Genomic DNA, 19,863 nt, shown 5'->3' on the forward strand with positions numbered 1-19,863 from the left:
GGCTCGACGCGTCTACGATCATCCACGAGTTGTTCGTTCCGCGGAATAATTGCGCTGAAAATTACACTCGTACACATATATACGTGAGATTCTTTGTCGAGTGTCAAGTGTCGCTCATTATTATTTTCCATGGGCAAGAGAAGCTCAAGGTAATAATGTGCGGTATATGAAAAGTTGCTCCGGCCAGTAAACGATATATATATATATATATACACGTTTCTACCGTAGATGAAACAACGTTAAAAGAAGACGCACGTTCTACGCGTTATAGACGTTAAAATATAATCTTAAATGAGAAATCGTTTCAGCACGAGAAACGCTTTCACCTTTGATCGTTTGGATGCACGAAGTGGCAAGGCAGCCTTGAAAGGTGTATTAGTAATTGGATGCACATCCAGGTATAGAGGCTGGTGGTCTGAAGAGGGAAACTGGTGCAGGCCGCAGTTTTTCTCCCTTAAAACGCACGCATGAGAGACTGCACTCCGCTGCAGTCGGGTCGCAAAGCGTGAAGGAAAGATGGCAGAGAGCGTTTGTACAGTTTTTGAGGTGCGAGCTAACGCTCCATCTCTCTCTCTCTCTCTCTTCCCTGCCACACTCGATTCCCCCTATTTTTAACACGTGAAAGGCAAAAGCACTCGTGGAAAACTCGGGAAAGACATGCACAACGGCCAAGATTTTCATATTAGATTTGCTTCTGCTGCCTCGTTAGATACGGCACACGCATCCTGCGTGTCTCCTCCTCGTTGATTCCACCTCGACGCTTCCATATTGGACCACTAGAAATTTCCAACATCCTTCTTCTAATCGGTTCGTGTTGTTTCCTTCTGTTCGCGACTCTGGTTTCTCCTGTATATTACAGGATTCACCTGTTATATCGCTCCAGATGACAGATACTGTAGAAAACATGTATCTTCGTAACTATAATGATGAATATTAGAGTTACGAATGGGACTTTTGCGAAACATTTTATCACTCTTATACGGAAAGCTACTGTATAAAATTTTAATAACTCTTGCTATAATTATATATATACTCCTCTTCTTGCATTTAGCTTCCAAGGTGTTTTGAATGACGGACATAGAACATATTTATATATATATATTAGGGTGGCCATAAAAAAAGAAAATTTTTTCCGGTGCTTTTATTTTGTTAAGAATGATGCAAAAATAGGAATCGAATTTTTTTAGATTTTTTTGAAGCCGTTAAAATGTGCGAATATCGATTTTAAAATTAAAAATTTAGATTTATTGAAAACGATTTAACGCAATTATAAATTAATATTGTGTTTTGAAAAGTCCTTTAGTTAAATTACAAGAAAATGTAATAAAAAAAACATTAATCCAGCACAATATTAATTTATAATTTTGTAAAATCGTTTTCAATAAAACTAAATTTTTAATTTTAAAAACGATATCGGCACCATTTAACGGCTTCAAAAAAATCTAAAAAAATTTGATTCCTATTTTTTCATCATTCTTAATAAAATAAAAGCACCGGAAAAAATTTTCTTTTTTTATGGCCACCTTAATATATATATATATATATAATATACTATTTACTTACCGTTGAGACCCTTGATCGCTCCGTACTATTTCCTTCTTTTCGCGACTCTTCAGTTTCTCCTATATATTGCAAGATCCACCTGTTACATCCCTCCAGATCACAGATTCTATAGAAAACTTTATCTCAGTAACTATAATAATAATTATTAAAGTTACGAATAAGGACCTTTTTGGAACGTTTTATTAATTACATGCGGAAAGTTTCTATATAAAATTTTAATAACTCTCACCATAGTTATACAGATACTCGTCTTCTTGCATCTATTAGAGCTTCTAAGGTGTTCCAACTGACGGACCTTGTGTATGTATAATATACTATTTACTTACCATCGAGGCATTACCGTTTCTCGTGATTGGTCTGTACCATTTACTTCCTTTTACGATTCTTCAGTTTCTCCTATATATTGCAAGATCCACCTGTTATATCGCTCCAGATAACAGATTCTGTAAAAAACATTATCTCCGTAACTAGAATAATAAACGTTAAAGTTACAAATAGGACCTTTCTGAAACGTTCTATCATTTGCTTAAAAAAAATTTCTATATTAAACTTTGATAACTCTTACTACAGTCACAAATATACTCGTCTTCTTGCATCTAGTTTCTAAGGTGTTTCGACTGACGGACGTTGAACATATATATATATATATATATAATATAGGGGGAGCCCGGGAGACTCGAGTTACTTTTCAACAAAATTAATATATTTCCTTAACAAAACAATATAGAGAGATGAAACGGGTGGCTAAAGATAGCTTGGTGTATTGACAAATACAGGTAACCTGTAGGTTTATATTCATTGATCAAGAAAAGTGTGGCATTTATTCTTACAAAAACTGTAAAGTGACTCAAATTAGTTATTAACAAGCCATGCTTGAAGAAAAACTACTTTTTATTTATCTTTTAGAATTTTGCATTGAATACAAATAAAGTTTTGTTTAGGCCTTCTGCCACGGCGAGCTGTTTTCTTTTTCCATTACTTTACTTTCTTTTTATATTGAAAAGGCATCTCACATCTGAAAAGTAATCAAATAATTTTCTATTAGAATTTCCAAATTGGCTACGCGCCTATGAAAATGCAAAACAGTGGTTTATCTCTCTCTTCGCAACATGGATCGTGTCTCCCACCCTATACCACTTAGGATTATTTTGTTAAAAAAAAAATTGAAATTATTTTATACTAAACTGATTTTATTTTATCAAACTAGAGAATATTAAGAGCTAAAATACAAAGTTTCAAATAAATAACTTACAATTTGAAGAAATAGGAAGCAAAATGAGGAGTTTGCAATATTATACTTGAAACACGTCCAAACAACTTTTCCTTAATAGTAACTATAGGTGCCTTTGCATAGCGCTCTTTTGTCATGCGCTAGAGTAAGCGGTGCCTAAGTATATATTTACAAAAAAAATTCGCTTCGATTGCCTAAATATTAAAAAATATATTTCAAATGGTTTATGTCTCCCACCTGGTGAATTCTCCCGGACTCCCCCTACTGTTTACTTACCGTGGCCCTTGAACGCTCCGTACTATTTCCTTCTTTTCGCGACTCTTCAGTTTCTCCTATATATTGCAAGATCCACCTGTTGCATCGCTCCAGATAACAGATTCTACAAAAAACATTATCTCAGTAACTAAAATAGTAAACATTAAAGTTACGAATAGGACCTTTCAGTAACGTTCTATCATTTGCTTAAGAAAAATTCCTATATTAAATTTTGATAACTCTTACTACAGTCACAAAGATACTCGTCTTCTTGCATCTAGTTTCTAAGGTGTTTCGACCGACGGACCTTGTGCATGCATATATATATATATATATATATATATATATAATGTACTATTTATTAGAGGCAAAGCGTCTCTCCGGAGCCTCGCATTATAGCATAATTCACCCATATTGCTAGAGAGTGGCGTTTCGCGAGCAGGTGTTGCCTCTGGGGTGTATCATCAAGGGCTATCTCAGCGAGAATCCAGCCAGACCCGATTCATCCTGCTTACTTCGATTAAATTACACTTTCTGCTCTTGGAATTAATCATCCCGTTGGATTTGAAAGCCAGTATAGAGTTTGCTCGTAATTCCCATTATCATTCATGGTCCTGCTTGGTAGGTCGATAAGAGTGCAACATTTTACCTGAACCTGTCTGGATTCTGCGCCGCCCACGCTAGCTTCGTCATACCTTATTCAGTAAGAGTAGATTCTCTGTCAAAAGGACTCTCTCGTCATTCCCCTGCTTTTCAGTTTCTTCTCTCGAGCTAATTTTTCTTCCTTCAAAAACGTACCATGTGTAATTTACAGGGTACATCCTTGGAGAAACGTGATCGAAACAGAAATAAACTCTGCCAGTACTTTCATAGTATTTATTATTCTTTCGAACAACGTCTTGGAAGTTTGAACGTACCATTTGGAATCTAAAATGTACAAATTTCTTTTAACAAACATGTATATATTTGCAGATTCTTTAAAACAGCTAGGAAGAGGAATGTACTCGTTTTGAAATTGTTCGTTTCATCTTCCAACGAGAATCACGTATCAAATTTGATAATATGTAATTATGTCTTGTATGGAAACTCGTTAATGTAATTTTTTTTTGTTTTATTGTTGTTCTAGGCGAGTCCAATAGATGTAACGTTGTAGTTCGATTTGAATATTTTTCTCGTGGCTTTGCTCGTATCGTACGCAGCCTCATCTAAGTAACGGGACGGGTCAATTATGGCCAGCTGTGAGGAAAGTTGAGGCCAAGGTCGCGGAAAAAGGAAAGATCAGCCTACCTCGTTACACAGCCTTGCAGCGACAGGATTTTTGTCCAGTTAAATGTGAGAGATTACCAGCAATGATGCCTTTAGCCTCGTTATACTCGATTTCCAGGAGGGTAATCGTGCGATAAGCCTGTAGCAAAGGTTCTCGAAATGTTCCATCGTAAAGTTCGAGGAGTCCAAGTTAATCAAGTGAAGTGATCGATCAAACGACGAAGAACGAGAGATGGATCGATTCGTGCAAGATCATTGGACGAGAGATAAATAATTTTCGAGCGCCTGTGTATACATGGCGTTAGATAATGAGTGCCAGGAGATGGGAGAGGAACATGAAGAAACCAAACTGGAAGCGCAACTTTCCAACCGAGCGGATGTCCGAGGTTGAAACTTGGCAAGCTTCTTCCTGGATCGATCTTCGAGTTGCTAAAAATCCTGAAGACTGGCGAACGAGGCACCGTGTTCTTTATTCGAGAAGAAAAATTCTCTTGGCTATGTATTATATATATATATATACTACTGAATCTATATGAACAACACGAAGAAACGTAGAGTCCTCTTCGGATAGAAACTGCTAATATCGTGTTTGACAAGAACCGCAGCATCGTTGTTCAAACCGATCCTAACGTCCTTGAGCCACTTATGGTTCGGAGAGAGAGAGAGAGAGAACCGTTATAATTATACGAGGAACAATGATCGATAGACGACGCCAGCAATGAGTCGCTGGTTAACGCAGAGATATTTATTAAACTTCGTATAGACGCGAAACTATATAGCCTATATAGCGTTTCTTTTGTAAGAAGCTCCTTTGTACAAACTACTACCGATTTCTCTCCTTCCCAAAGGTTTTATCTTCGTTGACCTTGAGAATCAGCGTACGTCCAGTTTCCTTCCAAGATTAAACGCGATTCAGCCTCAGCGTCGCGTCCGTAAGGCCGATGATCGTGGATTTTCACACGGACGATACGCCGGAACGTGGTAGTGGTGCTTTTCTATTTTCTGCCTTGAGAAAATTTCTCTTTCGTTGCCAGCCAAGGAGGTAGCCCCCGACCTTGGCGAGACGTTAGCCCGAGGGCTCTCTTCTTCTGCGAGGCCTCGACTGGCTGCGGAGGAGGAAGAAACTTGGCTGGAAATCGACCGATCAGAATTCAGCGGATTCGAGTGAATAATTTGCAGCGCGAGGTCGTTGAAACTTTCAATGGATCGAGGTTTTTCTCTTTGGCTTCGGGTAACGTGTGAAAAAAGAGATTCCGAGGACGTCGCGTCGAGAGGAGATTGTGGGCGTATCGCGGACAATGCCAATAAGCCAACCGGTTAGGTCATTACTGACTTGGTTCTTTGCTGTACTTGCTGTTCCGCGTGGGTCTGCTAAAGAGCGCGATGTTTCTCTCTCTCTCTCTTCTACATATATATAGGATACACGATTCATCATCATCAAGATGTTTGGCCAGTACGAGACTCTCTTGGACGGTTAATTAACTACCCCAGTAGCACAAATATACTCATAATATCCTTGGAACACTCCGAGAATGTTCACGTTTGGTGAACATGCTCATGATGTCCCCAGGACATCCCTGCATTCAGGGCATGATCATGCCCTGGTGCATCGAAGAAATAAAACATTTGCACGCGTGGGTCTAATTAATTTGATAATCACCTCTCGAAATCCTACTCCTCTCACTCCCATTAAGCCTCCCGAACTTTCTCGTTTCGAGCTCTATCATAATCATTTTTTTCCTTCGATCTTTTTACGGGGAAAGTTTATTGTAGTTTCGAGCGAGCGATCCGTAAGTGTTTCGCAGCGCGTTTGTTTTCGTACAGCTTTCGCGAGTTCAGATTGGCCGGATAATTAAGGTTCCGACCAATCGTTGAGGAAAAATCGCATTGGGCACGCGATGAACAGCGCTAACGACGCTCGACCGGTAAACATTCCAATTTATACCGAGCGTTAATTATATAAAGGTTCACGCTTTCCTTACTCGCACGCGGCTCGTGTCGCTTCTTTACCTACCTTTCACCTTGCCTATCTTAATCTTCCTTGTAATTTCGATTATTCCTCAATTTCTCTCCTTCTCTCTTCAGCTATTTTTCGGGCTTTTTTAAAACTAATCATTTGTTCGTACACTCCAAATATATATCGTTTTCAAAGCCAAGTGCGAATAAAAGTTCATCAAAAAAACGAATTATCGTGTCTTACACCACGTTTTAATTCGTAAAAGCCAAAGTAAACTCAGTCTCTCTTCAGTTATTTTTCAAGGTTTTTTAAAACAAATCATCTGTTCGTACACTCCAAATATAGGGGGAGTCCGGGAGAATTCACCAGGTGGGAGACATAAACCATTTGAAATATATTTTTTAATATTTAGGCAATCGAAGCGAAATTTTTTTGTAAATATATACTTAGGCACCGCTTACTCTAGCGCATGACAAAAGAGCGCTATGCAAAGGCACCTAGTTACTATTAAGGAAAAGTTGTTTGGACGTGTTTCAAGTATAATATTGCAAACTCCTCATTTTGCTTCCTATTTCTTCAAATTGTAAGTTATTTATTTGAAACTTTGTATTTTAACTCTTAATATTCTCTAGTTTGATAAAATAAAATCAGTTTAGTATAAAATAATTTCAATTTTTTTTTTTAACAAAATAATCCTAAGTGGTATAGGGTGGGAGACACGATCCATGTTGCGAAGAGAGAGATAAACCACTGTTTTGCATTTTCGTAGGAGCGTAGCCAATTTGGAAATTCTAATAGAAAATTATTTGATTACTTTTCAGATGTGAGATGCCTTTTCAATATAAAAAGAAAGTAAAGTAATGGAAAAAGAAAACAGCTCGCCGTGGCAGAAGGCCTAAACAAAACTTTATTTGTATTCAATGCAAAATTCTAAAAGATAAATAAAAAGTAGTTTTTCTTCAAGCATGGCTTGTTAATAACTAATTTGTGTATTAAATTTAATATTTAATGTTTACATTTCCGACACCTATTGGTATGGTGAAGTCTCCCGTCTCACTGGTTTAAGTTTCCCATCTCTGGGGGAGATTTGAGTCACTTTACAGTTTTTGTAAGAATAAATGCCACACTTTTCTTGATCAATGAATATAAACCTACAGGTTACCTGTATTTGTCAATACACCAAGCTATCTTTAGCCACCCGTTTCATCTCTCTATATTGTTTTGTTAAGGAAATATATTAATTTTGTTGAAAAGTAACTCGAGTCTCCCGGACTCCCCCTATATCGTTAGAAAGCCAGGTGCGAATAAAAGTTTGTTAAACAACGAATTATCGGGTGTTTTCCGTAAGACGCCCCAGAGCATGGATACAAAATGACGCGTGTCTCTTTAACTATAAGAGATACGTATCATTTTGTATTTGTGCTCTGGGGCGTCTTACGTGAAACCTTCTATATGTCGTTACAAAGCCAAATGCGAATAAGTTTATCAAAGAACGAAGCGAATCGTCGGGTTTTACGCCGCGTTTTCATTCGTAGAAGCCAAAGTAGACTCGGTAATAAGAAAGGAAGCGCGCGTCTATAGCGACGGTTCGTAACGCAATGTGATTTTGCCAAGAGTGGAAGAGAGTGTGGTGGGGTCGGAGGAATAAAGGTAAGGCGAGGCAAATGAAGAAGGGCAACGGCAGAGTTGCGAAACCTCGGTAGGCTCCGAGTTACACCTTCTTTAACACAACATCCTCGGAGGAACGGCATGAGACTCGCATCGGTCATTCTTGCACAAACGGACACCCACCGGTCTCTGCGCGCATCGGAACACGCCTATATAATTACGCGGAGCTCGCGCGAGGCTACCTTAATAGTTTTCCCAAGAAATCCCACTTGTATTTTCTCTTCCGGATTGCTCAACGACGACTCTGTCCTCCGATTAGCTTTTTCCAACCCTCCTCCTTATCTTCCACCGTTTAACCAACGCTTTTACGATAACCTAACTAATCCCCCCTCTTATTTTACACATATAATTATAATACTAAAGACAAAACTAATCGTGGGCGAAACCGTTGAATTTATTGAGGAAGTTTTTGGTAGGAATTTCGAGATCCACGCGTATAAATTGTCGAGAAACGAATTTTAGCAAAATATATATCTCTTTCCTCTCTATTCTTTACGTTATTTTGACAATCGACCCACGAGCCTCCGAGGCATCGCTGCTAAGGTGTGGGAAGGAATTAGACAAAACTTAGTCTAACGGTGTAGATCGCTCGCTCGGTAACGCGCGATTCGTTATTAATAGCATTTTTCTCGTGACCACCTCTATATACATATATATGCGACTTATAGGCGAGAAATAAGCAACCCAACCGACTCGCGACGTATCACGATTCTACTTTTTAACGATTCTCGAAATCTCTGTAGAGTCGTGCGTCGTGGATTTTCTAGCGCAACCTGTACATCGACTGCAATGCGTATACGCTCTGCTTGCGAGGATTTCTAACGTTACGACTTGATGCTCAACGTTGCTCAACGTTATTAACGCCTTTGATCCGCGAGTGAAAGCTCATCGTTCTACGCGAGATATCAATTTTCAGGATGAAACTCGATGAAAAGACGAATTAATTACTGCATGGTCGAAGCAAGAAGAAGGGGGGGGGGGGGGGTTGGGGTCATTGATAAGAGATAATTGGCGCGAATCGAGGTTTGTTGAATTTCAGTCTCGCGAATGACCTATTACGGGGTAGGAGGAACGAGTGACAAGCTTGAGGAACTAATTACGCGTGGAGTAGACAGATTGCAAGATAGAATTGCCAACACACACACACACACACACAAAGAAGTAGTCGGTATTTTTCCTTGCGCGTGTCGTTGAACGTTAATGGGGATTTGCGTTCGCGAGGGTGCTTTGACCTCGATCCTCCCCTTCCGGCCTCCCACCCCTGACGCGATCACCCCCCCCCCTCCCCCACTTTCCAACGAGGGTAAACGTCCGCGATAAAACGACAAATAAATCTGCATCGATGTAGGCTCCGGAAAAAGATTGCAATTTATTCAAAATATCCTCGCACCTCCAACGTCCACCTCTCGTAAAATTTTTTATCATACGAGTGATTAAATCCTCGCGCGTTTTGCCGTTTTCCAGGGTATAGTGACGGGTCAATCGCAGATCATTCGGCCTTTTCGCGTGTCCGCTCGATCAATGGAACGCGAGGAACCAGGAGTTCCCATTTTCGTCGGTCTTGCCAGTCGATTGTCGTGATCGGATTCGTGTTGCCCCGATCCGGACAGAAGAGGCTCGCGTGTTTCCGGATCGCTGTCCCGGTACAGGATGTCACTGCGTATACGGATTCCCAGACATCCCGCGGACACCCTCTGCGAGGTCCCCGCGAGGTTCGGGAAATATAACGTGAAGGAAAAGATGCATTTAAGTATCGAAACTATAGTTGTTTTCTCTTGTCGCACTCTCGACGTCCCATTCCTTCCAATTAGCGTGCCAGCCAGCCTTTCGGCCATTATTATCTGGGAAAGGCTCGCGTGGCACGACGAGTGCAATTTGATAAAGAAATTCTGAAGAAACTCGGAAGGAGATTGCTTGGCGAGTAAGAAATCAGATTTCGTCGGTTTAATTGTGCGCGGTTCTTGCACGTGTATATGTATAGGGTCCGGTAGTGGAAACGTTTAAGAGCACAGATACAAGAATTAAGACGTGTATTTTCATATTTTGTAGACATTAGAATTTTATCAGAATTTTCAATAAGAGTTTGTCGAAATTTTATACTGCTTGCATTTGGGAAGATCTTGTATAAAATTTGGAAAACTAATATTTGAAGAGACACTTATATCGTTATAACTTCAGAGGTATTTTAAGTAATGGATACTGTATATCCTACTATTCATCATTTGAACACAAAATTGATCAGTAAATTGGAGCATTGTTGTGCATACACTTCCTAATATATATGGATGTGTGTGTGTGTGTGTGTGTGTGTGTGTGTATAATATATACAGGGTCAGGTAGTGGAAACGTTTGGGAGGACATATACAAGAATCAAGACATGTATCTTTATAACTATTTCAAAGATATTAAAATTTTAAATAGGAGTTTTTCGAGTTTTTATACAATTTGCTTTGGGAAAGATCTTGTATAAAATTCGCAAAATTATTATTAAAAAAAATACCCGTTTCAATGTAGCTTTTGGAGCGTTTTAACTAATGGACCCTGTACATCCTGCTCTTCATCATCGAGACGCAAAGCTGATCAGTAATTTGAAGCATTGTTGTGCATATACTTCCTATATATATATATATATATATATATATATATATATAGATAAAGGAAGTTATCGAATAGCAGGGAGGGAAAGCAAGGAAAAATAATCTTTTGCAATTCGCACGACAGTGTCTTGGGCAAACTCCGTTCATGGGTAACAGGATAAAGCGGGTAATGGCGACCAGTTATTATTCGCTTGCGCGCGGTAATTAGTTACGGCCGAAGATTCTGGCCAATTACGTTAACCAGGTTGGCTGAAAGCTATCCAGAGCGAAAATGTACTATTACAACCGAAAGAAGGAGTAAACGCGTATGTGCAACTCGGAGCGGATATGGAGAACCACGATACCCCTATCTACCTATATATATATATATATATATATCGCTAAAAGACGCGAACTTGACGCGTTGGAACGATCCTCGCGCGTCGTTGGCGCTCGAAGCTTGATTACGTCACTACCGGTTGGAGAACAACCGAAGGAGCGAGAGATTTGCAAATGTGGAAAACTCGAGGTTTAAAATTTAATTAGTCGTGACCGAGTGGATGAAGAAAAGAGCAGTTGCGGTGCACGGAGACTGTCGTAGTTTCCAGCATAGGAAATGTATATCGGTGAAACAAAGAGGTTATTGCCGCAGCAAGTGTCGAAACGATTTGGAAAGAGAGGCTGCGCGAGGAATAACATATTCCGAGAGGAATTGAGGGATCATTGAGATCCGGAGAGTGACGTACGACGGCTAATGGGCTAAGTGAAATATATATATATGTATGTATATACAGAGGTAAGTCCGGAGAAAAACTCGAGCTCCCTCGAGTTATCCGATGCATGTACACGTCGTCGTTATTTCGCTGCAACAGTCTCGATCACTTTCGTAATAATAATGCAGCGAACCTTTATTCGCTTCAGCGGCCTTGCCTTTTGCATTAGGTGCATGCGCGCCCGCTCTGTGTGGGTGTCACTCACCTCTCTGCTTCGAAGAGAACCTTTCACCGTTTTGCACCTACACACGTACACATGCAGAGACGCGTACGCACTTGCGTGTGCCCGCTCCTGGAAATCGTCGATGAAACGATATACCTTCGGTATTGGCGAGGATCGGGTGATGTTGATGGTTGTCCGTACAGCGTTACCCAATTGGTTCGCCAGGTGCTGGTGCTCTGACTTTTTTCCCCTTTTTTTCTTATCGTCAAAGGACTTTTTTTCCACGCGGTCAGTCGTAAAAGCATGCGTCACTTCAGGTACTTCGAGTGTAATTAAGTTTCCAATAGGACTGATGCAGCCGTCCATAAATCAATGGTGCGAGATATCCTCCCGTAGCGAAACGTGTAATTGAAGGAGGAGGGAAGCATTGTTGTTGTACCTTCAACATTTCGTCGGGACATTAATATTAATTGCCCATTTAAATAGTTTGACCTCGAATGGGTCGAGTGACGAGTCTCGAGGAAGGCGAACGTTGATCATTGTAGTCTGAACTTTGCGTTTAATTAGGGGAGGAAGTGCTTGGTCCTCCGGTTGTGACCGGTTTGTTTTGGTCCCGAAGATTGCGTCTTCTGGTGAACACTTTTTTGTTTGCTACAACCCCCCCCCCCCAACTCTAATATACAAGTAGAATATTGTTAAAAATGTAGCCCCTATCCTGTCCTACTTTCTGTTTCAGATATCGCGAGTCCTTAAAGGGTACGATAGGATAATCTTGGAGGGTAATAGCGGGCATGTAACGTGGCTGGAACTGGACAGGTGGAAGCGAGTACAATGTCGAGGACGAATCGTACTGGTCATACACCTAGAGGACGCAGAGACAGAAAAGCACGCTCCCCGATGGAAGCCTCTACAATTGGATAATAACAATAGCAACAATAAGAACACTGCCAGGAAGTAGGAGACGTTATCAGGAACAGCGTCATCCGTCCCTATAGACAACGTCGAGTTGTTGTTCCAATAAGGAAAATTGCTCATTGAGAAAAAACTCGCTAAGAGAGATCAATAAGACTGAAGGATCGGGTCAAGGATGTTGGGCGTCAGTCAGCCCACAAATCCGCCTTCGAGCCTGAGGCACTCTGCCAGTTTTTCCTGCCTTCAGCGAAGCACTGTTAGCGAGGCACACCGTGCTAGAACCTCCACACTTTTGCAGCAATCCAGCAGCAACGTTCACGCCTCCTCCCACCACTACCACCATCATCATCATCATCATCATCACCACCACCACCATCGCAATCAGCAGCAGCAGAAGCATAATCAAGCGACGACCTTGAACCAATCGAGCGGTGGTCCAAGAAGAGTGGAGAACCAATCAGAGTCGAACCAGGATAGCAACGATTACGGTTTCGTCAGGGTGAGACCAAGGTTGCGCAGTACCAACGCCACTCTCTATCACGAAGAGGAGTACTCGAAGCAGCAAAAGCATCGAGAGAGAGAGACCGCCTTCAGCGACAGAGAGTGCGAGTCCAACTCGAGGGAGGTTCCCAAGAAGGACAGGGATAACTCACCGAAGGGTTCGAAGAATCAAAATCCTCTGAGAGGAGCTTTGATCCTCTTCACGGCCTCCACTTCTTCCTGGTGGAAGGCTCGTCAGCGAGAGGAGCAATCGAGCGCTGACACTGCTGCCGGGGTAAACGATTCTTCCGGGCCAAAGTGGTCAGGCGCCAGTATGGCTTCACCGATCCAAGAGAGAAAGTGGCAGCAGCAGCAGCAGCAAGGTAACCTGATCTCGCCTGGGAGCGATCGCAAGTGGCCATCGAGCAGTGGCAACACGAACGGTGCCTTAACGTCTCCCGGGAACGAGAGGAAGTGGACCACGAGACCCTCGATGGGTCCCACTGCCACCCCCTCCTCGTCTTCCTCCAGCCAACAGGACAGAAGGTGGAGGTCCCTGGGTGCCCTGCTGCGAGCCCCTACCGGAAGTCAGCCTGGTCCCAGCTCGATATCCAATATGACCTCGTCGATGATCGAGACGGATCACCCGAAGGAAGATCCTGCCAAGGCCACCAGATATCTTCAGCCACCCAGCACTTATTCCGCCAGAGTCTCCAGGGTTGGTAGCGACGTTTACAACAACGACCTTCAGGTCGTAGGTCGATCCAAGACCAGTCGCAGACGTCTGTACGAGGACCGGCCGGAGGACCCTGAGGAAGAGCGGAGGCCGAGGCACTTTGGCGAGGAGTGCAGAACCAGAAGCAATCAGAAGGACTCTCTCTGCAGAGTAGAGCCTATCACTTCCGGTGACTCCAGAACAATCTCGACCACCGCGAGAACCAGCAGGGCACAGAGCTTTTATTTGCTCGATGACTTCCTGAGGCCTCAACCGCAGCAGAACAAATGTATGCTCAATCTGAATTTATCCTCGCCCTACTCGAAACCCGAGAACCGTCAGATGTCTCAGAGCAATATCAGCAATATAACGCCTCCCAGGCGACACAATTCGAGCTCGGATAGTCTGGAGGTGGCAACGAGTCCTTTGCCACCTCCAGTTCCGCCACCTCCACCCCAAATCTCCATCAGGGACCGAACCGACAGTTTCAAAGACAAGGACATGTACTCGTGCAAGATGTGCTGGACCAGCATGCAACAACGCTCCCTTCCCGAGGAGGTAAGTCCAGCAAGAAATTGGGAGATCCGGTGATGGGTATTTCTCTAGTTAAGTGGCTACCAAAATGGCGGCGCAAGCTCCTCATCGTTGCACTGTTATAAATAACGAACAGTCGTCGACTATATACTTTTATCGAAAGCGATAGTTGCTTTAAAGTCTCCGACAATTATTTCTACGTTTATTTCTCTAGAGAGAGAGAGAGAGTGAGAGAGTTTGCATCGAAGAGAGAAATCCAACGAAGCGGAACCGCGTTTCAATAGATCTAGGATGCTTCCGCTATGGCATAGTTGCTTCTGAGAAAATTTCCCAGGAATCCCACGACACGCCATCAGAATGCAACGTGCCAAGATGTAGCTGTACAACTATAACTATATATATATATATATATATATTAAAGCAGATTTATCGACTGGATAAATCGCAGGAGAGTGCGTCGCTGAGTGCATTTTCATAGCTTAATGGGATGTAATAGGCGAATCCGGTTGTGTATATCAATTAGAAAGACGAGGGCTGCGAGTCACGGTGCTCGGACGCGTCGTTCGGGCAAGTTCTCGCGGCTGGTCAGTGGCCACCCTGCGTTATCGCACTTAATTACGGTTCATTGACGTATAATGCTCGCGCGGATGTAACCAGGTTACGACGAGGCGCGATTGAGTAACCAGAGGTCACGCTTCGTTACGGATTAAAAACTGCTGCATCTCTTCCGTTGAGGCATCATAAAAATCCGGTATAGGATGAGCCGATCGAAGAGAGAGAGGATGATGAAGAAAAATGTAAAAACTTCCTCGAGGGTGAGCTCCGTTACTTCTAGCTGTATTTCTATGCTCGCGTTATTCGCGGATCTATTCTAGGAATAGTTATCATCATCAGGGACTGCTATGGACGCTCTCTGGTAGTGGACTTCCGGTTCATCAAAAATTGCTGCGTCGCCATGCAGCCCGAGGTTCTTCCGATAAATGGCTCCTCTATGAGGCACTCGTACCGCGATCGTTGACGGAACGTTTCTGCGTAGGAGAAATGAAACGATGTCCTAGGTCAGGGACGCGTAACCTACGCATCCGGTTCGAGCAAAGGGGGAGGGCTTAAAAAGGGAGGAATTTTCACCGGGTCATTGAAAGCACGCAGATTGCTACTAATTTGCCCTCTGCTATGGCAAATTGCTAGTAATTTTTATCCGTAATATTGAGCGTTGCGTGAAATTTATACGATTCAGCCAATCCTTGGTAAAACGATCGATGTTCCACCAGCATCTTGGACGCGACCGTGAAAAACTCTCGGAAATTGCGCCTCACCATCCACTAATGGTATAAACACTTTCTCGAATCACCACGTTATTGGTCAAGCGAGGCTTTAGCAGCCTTTCAGACAGGCTTTACGATAGGATTTTATCGGTTCTATATATATATATATATATATATATATATACTTGTGTGCTCATTGTTTCCTAAACAATTCGCCAAATTCCCAAGAATAATGTGTATGTACTATATATATATATATATATATATATATATATATATATTCATAGCGTACTATGACAATCGTGTAACGAGAATAACGATGCAGGCGTATTAATCAAAACCTTATTATATCCTTGTGCAGGAAATTATACCCTCTCTCTCTCTCTCTCTCTCTCTCTCTCTCTCTCACGTGTAGGTTTCGTCGTTGGCGAATAGATACGCGATGCGAGAAAGCGTGTAATGAGATAACAGAATGAACAGCCTTAAGAAATTATTAGCGAAGATTTATACACGGAACGACTCGCGATGGGGAAAATTGATGGAAGTGTGGTGGGTCTGTAGGTTTTTTTTAGATGGATTATATATCCCATAAAGAGGAAATAAGCGAATCCGAATAAAAGCTACGTTTATATATAGCGATTAGGATATTGATAATCGTTTCGATTTGCTTCGACCTGTCTGTTACGATCAGCAAGATTTATCACGATCACCTGGTGGACTGCTTATTAATTAATACATATCACTGCAGTGTCACATAAACCAAGAATATTAAAACGCTGAATATCTTCACATTTTATCAGTTACGCCAGATACGACATCGCTGCATTTACATAGCAACGACTGCTTCTAAATTTTCATTCGCGATGATTGCAGGAGTACCAACGATCAATATTTGGAACTAGAACAGTAAGGGTACTTTTTTTGCGTGAGTTGGTCGTCTGCGACGTGTATCAAGTGTTTTCTACCCCCCCCCCCCCCCCTCCCCTCCCAAGTTTTCACTTTGTCGTGGTTTCACAAACGGTTGAAAACACTCGTTGATTGCAAGAGCGTCCACATTTACAATTGGGCATTAGTATGCAAGGAGTATAATGTTGGATGATCGGACGAGGAACGATGAAAAGGATTCCTGGCCCGCGTCCGTCTGTGTCCGAACGTAGGGACAGGGCAAGGCATAAAAGATAGAAGTCACAAGATAGATCCCTAACGGGGATATCTGGCATTGAGATCTTCAAACCGGCCACGTCTGTCGGTGCGTCGAACCAGGGTGATTTATCATTATTGAAATACGGGCCATTTGAGCCATCGTTGCCCATTCTCTGTCAGAAGTCTCGCATTTGCGCTTCTCCTTTCGACCACTCAGTTAGACATCCAATGCAAAAGCCCTATGCTCGATGTCGCAACTTTCTATGACAGCTCCCCCCCTATCTACATATAAACCTTGCACTCTTGGATCGGTATTCAATGATACTTCGACTCGTTCCTTATCATCAAGATCTTACACCTATACTATCTCTCAATTTCTATATTTATCTACTCGACACGTTATAATTAAGTTGTGCATTGTACAGTAACAATAAACACCTTTTAAGTACGATTAACACGTGCCTGACGCTAGTAAAAACCGTTTCCTATCTGTAAACTCGCATGCACGCGAATTCTAACCTCAATTCTTTTCGTAGTCCCTCTGTGTTCGTAATCCCTGTAGGTTTCCTTCGTTTCCGAAGTGTTGATCACCGGACAAACGAGACAAATGCCATACCAGGATCCAGGTAATTTTCTTTTTCGACTCAGGGGAAAGAGGAACGTAAACAATGGTAATTCGATGCAACAGTCACACGTTTCTCGGTCGTCGAGAGTTTCGTCACGGTGACCCTCTGAAAGAGTCTACACAAAATTCGTTATTAGTGTTTCCTCTCATTTTGGAGAATTTATCTCTCAGTTCTATACTCCGACGATAAGATCTTAGCGACTTTCGCATCTCTCAAGCAGATTGCGATCGATGCAATGGCCCTGGGCGTCTCGTTAAAGGCTCCCACGTATCGGACATAACCGGCGAAAAATGCAACGTTTTACAGCTCATTTATAAATTCGTTAGATTTAATTAAAGGATTCGTGTGAGTTTTTAAGCCTTCTGCACACACAATCTTCGTTACAAAAATCCTACGGCGGACCGCTCACGTGTTCCGGGGTCATACAGTCGACTGTTGCTGGTCGATGACCTTTGCGTGATTCTCAGTTATAGATAGTGGATGCGCATACATTCTATCGTACCATAAAATTCAATATTGATTGTATATACTGTACTGTTGTTTTAAAAATAGAGAAACAAAGAGAAAGAGAGAGATGGAGAGAGTTACCTACCTTAACCTTAGTCAGTCAAAACACGCCATCTATGCGCAGCGCAGCAATTATGAAGAATTACCGCAGTACTGCTTTATCGACAGAAAGAAGCCTGTATTATCAACTAGCACAGTTAGTTCCAGCGCTTCCCGCTAGGATGACAGCACCGTAGTTTCTTTTTACCGCTTGTTCTTGCATCCCTATTTCACAAATTACAAAGTAAGTTTACGTACAACTGCGAAAGAAAAGTTAGGAAACGTTGGAAAACCTCGGGTCACGGTTGTTTATTTACACGTATAATTATTGCGTGGTATAGAAGCGAACTAGTAGCAAGTAATTTTTGTTCCAAAGAAACTAAGAATTCTTGGCATGTTTGGTAAATGGAATATAATAGTGCGAGAGACGCTTCTCGCGTGCTGGTAGCGGAAAGATTTGTACTGCTTTAACGTTCTGTGGATAAGGGGGATGTTATGATACGTACTCTCGAAGGAACGCGGCGGAATACTCGCCGCTTAATCACACTGTCAGTCCATCCATTTCTATTAGGAATGCGGGTACAAATGCATACTCGAGATGCAGGTTATGTGGGTACTTGTGAGTTTTAGATTCCGCCTGTACGAGCAGTGAATCGACTCTTATATGTATACAGTGAACCCTGCATCCATTGAAATAAGCTATACAGTCATTCTATCTGAAAATAAATATATATTTAACACTTGTATTGGATTATTTTGAGAAACGAGCCGTTGCACTCTTGAATAATTAGAAACTCAATTTATGTCAGGTAAGAGATATTAAATGTAACGCTTGGTCCGATAAGCTGCTTAATTCTAGGTCAAAACCATTTTAGTTATGCGTTCATTTTCTTTCAACTGCGCCCAAGATTATACCGAATGCTTATTGTATTTCCACAACGTAACAGCTATTGTTGTGGTAAACTCCTGCAGTGGCGTGGAAAATGAATCATTCAATTCCGAAGATCTGCTGAACAAGTTTTTCAATGGTTGATAGCTGGAATGCGTGCATATTACAGCATATAACGTTAGTCAGTCTGCGAAGGCAGGATATCTCAAGCTCGAAAATTAATGCAAGACGAGTTATCGTCGATGAACACTCTTACTGTGCAGTTGCAAGCAGTGATTATTAACACGTCAGAGTTATAGTAGAGCCATTGGCAGTTCCTTTTGCAGGCACATATTTAACAAGCAGTTTTGCAAAATTTACATGGGATTCGAATTTTCCTCCGCTTTTTTTCCTAACGGGAAGCTATGGCTTCTTGTACATAAATCGTGGAATCCCCGCTGATAAGCCGTTGCTTCAGTCTCCAGAAGAAAGTGCGTGTTTTATTACAACTTTTATGAAAACTCATTGATTTTATTGGTCGAGCGTCGTGTAGAGGATCGAAAGGTCTGTACAGTACATATACCCACGTACATAACTGTAATCATTTCTCAAAGAAGAAAATCTCTTTTCCCCATATACATCATAAAGTATAAACGAAACAAGTAAAATTAATCCCAGCTCTCTTGCCAACTGGAGAATGTTGCTTCAATTTAGTTTTCCTTTTTACCCCCGTTCCTTATTCGTTATTTATACGCGTATATGGGAGAGGCTGGCCGGGATTATTCAGAGGCTTTGGAGGGAACACAGGCAACACAGCTCCGTGCTTTATTCAGCGCGCGCTCGTGTGTGTGTGTGTCTCTCTCTCTCTAGCGTCCCAAGCGAGAGAGACGCCACAATAACAAAGTAACGAGAGCACTGTGCACGTCCACTGGTTCTTGTATTCCTCGATGGTAATCACCATTAACAAGGTAAACAGTCGCCCGTTGGCTCGCTAGAGTGCGTTCTTTCCAACCTAGAAGAAGCGGAGAAGAAGTAAGTACAGCTTTATTTAAACTTATCCTTGCTTCTATTAAATCTATTTATCGATTTATCAAACCTGGGTATCTGCCAGAGGTTATTTCATTTTGCGGAATGGAATGGAATAGCATTTGCATCGTTGCCGCATGCGGGTCGAAGCTTCCTTTATCCCGGCATCTTTTGCACACTCCACCTGGTTCTTCAATTTATTCGCCTATATATATATATATATATATATATATATATACAGTCTCTACTACACATATCGTTGACGATTTACTCGCAAGGTTTTTATCGACTCTCGA

The 19,863-nt window shown here is 41.9% G+C and overlaps 1 protein-coding gene across 1 annotated transcript in view; it reads left to right on the top strand.

The window, feature by feature from the left end:
• Positions 1 to 12,523: 12,523 nt before the first annotated feature.
• Positions 12,524 to 19,863, top strand: part of LOC136775127 (probable serine/threonine-protein kinase dyrk2) — an 82,858-nt gene continuing 75,518 nt past the window's right edge. The window contains exon 1 of the mRNA XM_066729630.1: positions 12,524 to 14,117. Coding sequence (XP_066585727.1) covers positions 12,540 to 14,117 — 1,578 coding nt within the window. The 5' untranslated portion in view covers positions 12,524 to 12,539. The remainder of the gene's footprint in view (positions 14,118 to 19,863) is intronic.

Source organism: Prorops nasuta, unplaced genomic scaffold (genome assembly GCF_024137725.1).
Source record: "Prorops nasuta isolate Cenicafe-Biocafe unplaced genomic scaffold, Cenicafe_Pnas_1.2 PNAS00007, whole genome shotgun sequence".
NCBI lineage: Eukaryota > Metazoa > Arthropoda > Insecta > Hymenoptera > Bethylidae > Prorops > Prorops nasuta.